General features: G+C 37.6%; 1 protein-coding gene across 1 annotated transcript; it reads right to left on the reverse strand.

Annotated features, from left to right (window-relative positions):
- Positions 1 to 1982: 1982 nt before the first annotated feature.
- LOC127690751 (olfactory receptor 11H6-like) lies at positions 1983 to 7392 on the reverse strand. Its single transcript, XM_052190287.1, has 3 exons — positions 7374 to 7392; positions 3502 to 4419; positions 1983 to 2056 (listed from the first exon to the last, which is right to left on the reverse strand). Exons 1-3 carry the CDS (start codon positions 7390 to 7392, stop codon positions 1983 to 1985), a joined length of 1011 nt encoding a protein of 336 aa, XP_052046247.1.
- Positions 7393 to 8274: the final 882 nt, after the last annotated feature.

Genomic DNA, 8274 nt, shown 5'->3' on the forward strand with positions numbered 1-8274 from the left:
TTTTGGGGTCAGTTAAGTATACCATCATATCATCTGCAAATAGTGATACTTTGACTTCTTCCTTTCCAATTCGTGTCCCTTTGACCTCCTTTTTTTGTCTACTTGTTCTAACAGAATACTCGCCGGAGCAAATAGGGAGGCAATATGTGGAGCAGAGACTGAAGGAAAGGGTATCTGGAGACTGTCCCACCTAGGGAACCATCCCATATATGGTCACTAAACCCAGACACTATTGTGGATGCCAAGAAGTGCATGCTGACAGGAGCCTGATATAGCTGTCTCCTGAGAGGCTCTGCCAGAGCCTGACATATACAGAGGTAGATGCTCATAGTCAACCATTGAACTGATCACGAGGACCTCAATGGATGTGTCACAGAAAGGACTGAAGGAGCTGAAGGGGTTTGCAACACCATAGGAAGAACAACAATATCAACTATCCGGAACTCCCAGGGACTAAACCATCAACCAAGGAGTACACATAGAGGAACCCATGGTTCTAACTGTATATGTAGTGGAGGATGGCCTTGTTGGGCATCAGTGGGAGAAGAGGCCCTTGGTCCTTGATGTATAGGAGAATGCAAGGGCAGTGATGTGGGAGTGGTATACCTTTATAGAAGCAGGAGGAGGGGCAATGGAATAGGGAGTTTCTGGGGATGGATCAGGAAAGGGGATAACATTTGAAATGTAAGTAAGTTAAAATACCCAATAAAAAGACAATTAAAAGATCAAAGCAAAAAAAAAAAAAAAGACCTGCTCAGCAAGAATGAAATCATACCTTGTATTTGAAACATAACCTACTACCCAGTGCTAGTGAAGTCATAGGACTTAGAGAAGAACCTGAAACTACTACTTTATTAAAGCAGAATGATAGCTAACTGTATTCTTAATATCTGTCCCTACATACAGGAAAGTGTGGTCCTCACCCTCATTGAGGAAACTTCACTTTGTCCTACATGTAGGCCATTACCATTCTTTGTTTTTTTTAAATAAACTTGTTTAAATTGTTTGGGTAACATCTATCTATCTATCTATCTATCTATCTATCTATCTATCTATCTATTTATCTTTGTCTGCTTCTTTAAGTGTATGCTATGGTGTGTATATAGAAGTCAGATGACACTTGTGGGAGGTTGTTCTCTCCTATTATGTGGCTTCCAGGGCCCAAACTCAGGATGTCAGCAGGTGCCTTTACTCACTGAGGCACTCATTGGTCCTTAATGTTGTCCTGAAGGGTCTATTCTATCCAGAGAGATGAGGTTAAATATAGCGGATTAGAAGTAAAATTTGTGGCAGTGCTGGCTAAGCCACCAGTGAAGCTCCAGGACAGGTTTGGCACAGCATGTACCTCCCACTCAGTACCACCCCGATATCCAAAAGGAAGGTCAGCTCAGATGCAGGGGGAGAAAGTGGAACCTAAGCACTGCTAAACCTTCCCCTGCCCAAGAGGACTTGATGCCAAAACATGTCTCAGGAAGGCTAAATCATCAGATAAGGAGGTACAGACAAATGGAAAGAGGGGGCCAAGGGCAGACAGGTTGAAGTGACAAAGCAGTAAACTACAGGTCTGCCTTCAAATGATGGAGGACAGAAACCCAGAGCTCATCCTCTGAAGAACAGAAAGAAACCACGCTGACTAGCCATCCATTATGCCTGTTTGCGCTCGGTCCCTGCCTTCCCTCTGTGCGTTCCAGAGGAATATTTTTATTTACCATTTTCTATATGTGGGTGTGGGAGGAAATAATTCTACCTCATCTTTTTTTTTTTTAAAGTGTAATTGATTTTCTGAAGAGTTAAAACATTTGTTCTTTTTTTTTTCTTTTTGGTACAACCAGAAAATATTAGGATATTGAATCAGGAGAGGCTGTGACTGGCTTGGGTGTCACTGGAACATTTCACAGAAAGGGTTAGTTTTGCTTTTTTTTTTTTTTTAATCCTACACCAATACAATATGGAGCACACTAAATGGCGATTTGGCATCTCATTCATGAAGTTGTGTCTGGAATATTTTCCGTTATATCTGGTTTCATGTTTCTAATAGAACTGTTTCCAAAAAAAAAAAAAAAAAAAAAAAAAAAAAAAAAACCTCACTCTGTTGTCCTTGCCCTGTCAGAACTGTAAAGTCTTTGGTCATGGCAGTCCATTTTCCTAACAATGTGGTAATGTGTTGTAAAAACATGGAAAATTTGAGTATATACTGTATGTGGCACAAAATTGTGAGTCAGTGTAACTAAGTATTATAAGTGCTTGACTTTTATGTGAGAACTAAGAGAAACTTCTCAATTTTGAGGCTGGAGCATCCCTGGAATACATTCAAAGAGAGACAGCACATGGCTCTTCAATTGTGTACATGAACACAATGTGTGATTCTTCAGAGTTAAGAAGTAAAATCTCTGCACTCTGCTCTCAGCCAATAAAATCTTAGTTGTACATGAGAAAAAAGGAATAAGTACAATTGTGATTTTTAATATAAAATTTGGGATTAAGAGAGTTTTATCCCCAAATAACCATGCAATTAGAGAGTGCTGTATGTGTGTGCTCATATATGTGGTGTTTTTACTCTCTAAGAAAATTTATTTTCTGACTATTAAAGGTTAAAAAGCTTCAATAAGCATGCAATTGATTTCTTCCACCAGAGACTGTTCAATACATAAGAGAGAAAATATACATACACATAAATATTGCTTGTGTATAGGTTAACACTATGTAAGTATTCAGCAAGGCCACAAATACACAGCTTTGTTATTGAGCGTTTGTCATCAATAAGCTGAGCTTGAACTTGAGCTCTTAAGGACTGTGAATGATGAGTCTCTTCCTCTGTTTCAATGTGGGTTAGCATATACTTAAATGAAGCAATTCTTTATTGGCATTATACATAAGTTATTAGTGACCCATCTGCAATGTATCAGTATAACCAGTACAGAAAAAAGTATGGAAATTCTTCAAAAAAACCCCCCAAAACTAGAACTACTCTATGATCCAGCATATATATATATATATATATTATATATATATATATATTAAAGCCAGTGTACAAAAGTGATACTGATGGCACTACTTATGATAGCTAAGGTGTGGAATCAGCTTATGTGCCTGTGTGCCTGTCAGTGTCAATGGATAAGCAGAAAAAATATTATACAACATGGATTTTTTCCATTAAGATGAATGAAATTTTATTACTGGTAGCAAATGGACAAAACTCAGGGATATCATGTAGAAGCCAAACACAGAAAGCCATGCTTATTCATATATGTAGAAACTAAAATAAACTAAGTTAAAGTGCTAGTCTGAAAAAAGAGGGATTATTAAAAATTTGGAAATATATGGGCATAAGGCAAAGATAAAAGGAGTATGGGCATGAGGAATTCAGAAATGGATGAGGCAAGATCACAGTAGATCCTATGAATCTGTATCATAAAAATAATTTTCAAACATGTTGATATAAAAAGTAACCCATGATTTCTTCAAAATTGCCTCAGTTTTGGATAGCTGTTACTTTTAGCACTTTCTTTAAGGCATTTTTCATGTCTTTGTTTCGGAGACTATAGATGAGAGGGTTTAAGAGGGGTGTCAAGGCTGCGTAAATCAGAGTAACGATCTTCTGCATTCCTGCAGGGTTCCCGGATGTTGGGCTCACATACATCACCATAAGAGTTCCATAGAACAGAGACACAACCACTAAGTGGGATCCACATGTGGAGAAAGCTTTAGTTCGACCGGCACCAGAAGGAACTCGAAGCACAGCTCTGAGTACTAGAGTGTAGGATCCCAAGATGGAGAAGAAGGGCCCAAAAATAATCATTGAGTTGAAGGTATAACAGAGAAGCTCAGTGGAAGGAGCGGGTACACAGGAGAGCGCAAACAATGGTCCTGGGTCACACACAAAGTGGTCGATGATGTTAGGTCCACAGAAAGGAAGCTGGGAGATGAGAACAATTGGGACTGGATAGCAGAGGAATCCACTCACCCAACAGATACAAATCAGGATGACACAGAACCTTCTAGTCATGATAGAGGGGTAGTGTAATGGTCGACAGATAGCCAGGTATCGGTCATAAGCCATAGCTGACAAGAAGAAACACTCTGTTGTACCAAGTGAAAAAAAGAAATAGAATTGGAGGAAGCAGGCAGAGAAGGAGATGGTCTTACTCTCAGAGAGGATATTGACCAGCATGTTTGGAATGGTGGAAGAGACATACCATATCTCTAAAAAGGCAAAGTTTCCCAGGAAGATGTACATGGGTGTGTGGAGCCTCTGATCCCACCTCACAGCACAAACAATCGCTCCATTCCCCAGCAAGGTCAGGAGGTAAAGAATCAGAATTGAGGAGAAGAAGAAACTTTGCATCTTCCCCTGGTTACTGAAACCCAGGAGGATAAACTCAGTCACAAAATGTATTGTATTGTTCTTGGATCCCAAAGCTGTTAGAAAAACACAAACAACTTAGAAATGAATAATAATGGATATTTTTCATGCTTTGCAGGCACATTGCCAGTATTTTTTTCATTGGCTCCTCCTGATGATCCTTTGAACAAGAGGAGGAACACTTTATTTTCTTGATTATGAAGGGGAGAAAAATGACATTCAGAGATCGAAAGAGTTCACTTAAAGGTATCTGAAACACCAGTTATTTTTATACATACCAGTTTATTTGGACTTTTCCCATCGGTAATGGTAAAAATCCTTGTCCTTTGTAGAAACTTTGGACATGTATTTTTCATTTTGAAGCACAATTAGGTATAAATCTGAAGGAATAATAGTGCTAAGTTGCCTTCATGTCAGTTTTTACACAGACATCTGATAAAAACAGATGAAAACTGAAAGGTTGGTTTGAGCCCTGTGCATTTCTATAAACAAATTATTATTTATTTTCAGGTGGATGCTGCTCAGTCACTATTCAGGCATCTTTACAATATTTTGGGGAACAGCCTACATCATTTCTTTGTGATCACATCCTTCCTGGTAGCATCTGGATTATCTCAACCATCCAGTTGTTTGCTTGACTTTCTTCAAGCACTGTTTTATATCCAGCATACTTTATTACTTCTATGCATAATCCTAGCACTCCCCTAAATCAATTTTATCTTTATTGAATATATACAAAATAAGTCAATTCTGTCTCCTGTGATGATCATGGTCAAATCTAAAATCAATTCCTCCTGTTCCATGGCAGACAGTCATTTATTCCCTACACAAGATTTCTTCCGTGGGCCACAGTTTCTCTAACTTTCCTCTCGTTCTCCTATCACCTGAGCTGTGCTCTGTTAGTAAGGCTTGATTTTTGCTGGTGGGCAGATCAGATTCTCTTGTACATAAAACAATTTTCTTTATTTTTGGCACGAGCTAAGCCCTTACCTGTGTAATTTGTTCCTTTACAATCTTGCTTTATTTTTATTATTTAAAAAATTAAAATATAATTATTTTTAATAGTGAGCAGAAATATCTTATTATCACAGGATGTGTAGAGACTGAAAAGTTCTTTCTGCTATTGGATGAATCAGTAGTTGATATTGACTGAAAAGTTGAATATTTTGGTGACAATCTTCTGGAAGATATTTGTCTAGGCTTCCTAGGTCACCCACTATCAATATTTTATTTATTTTTCTTTCTCTCCATTTTAATGAGACTAGATTATTTTCTCATACAATATAATCTGATTAGTTTTCCTTTCCCTCTACTCCTCCCAATTCCTCCTGTTCCATCCTCCTATTCACAGCTGTCCTCTTTCTGTCTCTCATTAGAAAAGAACAGGTTTATGAATAATGACAACCAAACATAACAAAATAAAACATATAGATACAAAAAACCCCATAACCTTGCAGATAGACAAGGTAAGCTTTAGAGAGGTCAGTGTAGCTGTGCTCATCAAACCTGGAGTAAACTCAGTGATAAATATTATATCGCCAAGTTAAATTTGGATATTAGTAGTGACAACAATTTTATAATGAAAATTCTTTTATTTTTATAATTATAAAAGGAAAACAGTCCAAGAGAAGGCACAAGAATCAGAGAACCACTTGCTCACACACTGGGGAGTCCCATAGATCCAGAACTGAAGGCTCATATCTATATCCAGAGGATTTAGTGCAGACCTGTATACTCAATATTTTAAAGTGACCAATATTTTGACTTCAAAATAAAATAATTGATTGTATATAAATCTCAGATACTAAGATACTCACCAAATTCCATCCTTATTCCCATTTATGTTCTTAGAGAGGTCAGTGTAGTTGTTCTCATCAAACCTGGAGTAAACTCAGTGATAAATATTATATCGCCAAGTTAAATTTGGATATTAGTAGTGACAACAATTTTGTAATAAAAATTCTTCTATTTTTATAATTATTTTTGGAGATAGGGTCTCAAGTAGACTTTTAACTCACTATGTATATAAGGGTTACACTGAAACCCTGATCCTCCTGTCTCCACTTTCTTAATAGATGAGAAAGATTACAGGAATATGTAATCGTGATTAGCTGTATGCAGGGACAGAGCTTTGGTCCCTTTAGGCTAACCATCCACTAAGGGCCACATCTGCAGCCCTAACTTACATGGTTTTTATGAAATATACATTTATTCAAGTGATTTAGTTCAATATAGTATAATTATGATGAGCATATGTTAAAATTTCTAAGAGAATTGCAATTTCAGATATATTTTTTTATTTATACTTGTGAGGCCACTTACTGCATCATTCTTGTCTGGAAATACAGTTACTAGGTTTGCAGTAGAAATAAAAGTTTGCTTACTGAATTCAAATTGTAGTATACCAGCAACTTGTCATTTATTCAGCCATTTAACAATGTCCCTCCTGTCAGTGTGTTAAATTCTGGGAACAAGCATTAATATGAAAACCGAGATTTCTTTCTCTTTAGAAGCTTTGCTTTATCAAATTTATCCTCACTGGATTATATCTGTTGACTCATGTGTTCACAGTTTCTTCAGCTTTGTAATTCTTCAGCTGTCTGTGTGCTTGGAGCAGGAATGACATCTATTCCAGTGAGGATTAGATGAAATAAGGCTTTGTGGTAGAGCCACATGATGAACTTAATTGGGCATAAAATCGATCCTTTGGACTTCTCTCTACAGTAGACAGTAGAACAAGACATTAATTGATTTACCTTATTCTTGCCACCAAAAAGTAATTGATTTAAAATTCAGTGTGTGTCTTTGAAATAAACTTCATATTTCTTAATTCTTACCTTTTAATACTTTGACTTTATAATGTATCAGGTTTTGTCGACACTATTTGTACTGGAGGAGAATTATAATTATCAATGGAATTAGAAGAAGATAAACCATTAATAAAGATACCACTGCATTTTTTTCAGTTGATACCATCTCAAAAACACACTGCTCAGCAAGTTACACTTACCTCTGATCTTTCTGCTCATCTTTAGGGGTGCGCAAATGGGCAGCTGGATTGTGGGGGAGACAAGGAACCTAGGAAATCTGTCCTGTGAAATCATTAAGGGAGCCAGACTCTCCTCTATTACCCTAGTCATTCGTCAAAATTTAAGCAACTTGTCCCAGGAAGTGATTTAAAAATTGTAAGAGCAGGGGCTCTTCTTTTAAAATTTTATGTTTTATGGACATTCTGTGACCAAGTCTAAAGGAAAGGAGAATCTACTGGACTCATTTGTCACTCCCTAACAATGCTGACAAACAGCAGCCTGCCTTAGCTGCTCCTCCTGGAAGGTAATCTGTTAACCAAGGTATCACTATTTTGCAGAACAGTTCAAGTCTGAGGCTATGTGTTGTCAGGGATTTAACGACTTCTTTCCCAGTATCAAAATATCTGAACACTAATTTTTCCTGTAAGTTTTATGGCAGGGACTCTATAATGCCTGGGGAAACATCAGTGTAAATCTATTGCTGTGCACACACTTTAAGAGTGTGTTGGGAGAAATGAAAAATCCAGTATCTTTTGCTACACAAAGGAAAACAGGAATCATGGGATCCCCGGAATGCCACACTCTGAGCAGCTGACGGCAGTGAAGCTACTGAGCGGCAGTGCTGTGCATGCAGGCTTCCCGACATACCTGCTGACACTTCTGGCTCCACAAGGAAGATCTTAGAGAATCTGCTGCCATAAGACTCTCTTTTATTCACACAGACTAAAAGTTGAATTATGGATGGGAACTGTTACACGTGGCTTCAGAGGCTTAAGTCCTTTGGTACTCTGAACCAAATGAAATATGTTTTTCAAGTCAGTGATTATTAAGAGTTTGCAAATCTCTTCTGAATAAGGCCCATAGTTCTCCAGTGTGCTTGCT

This window comes from Apodemus sylvaticus, chromosome 8 (assembly GCF_947179515.1).
Source record: "Apodemus sylvaticus chromosome 8, mApoSyl1.1, whole genome shotgun sequence".
NCBI lineage: Eukaryota > Metazoa > Chordata > Mammalia > Rodentia > Muridae > Apodemus > Apodemus sylvaticus.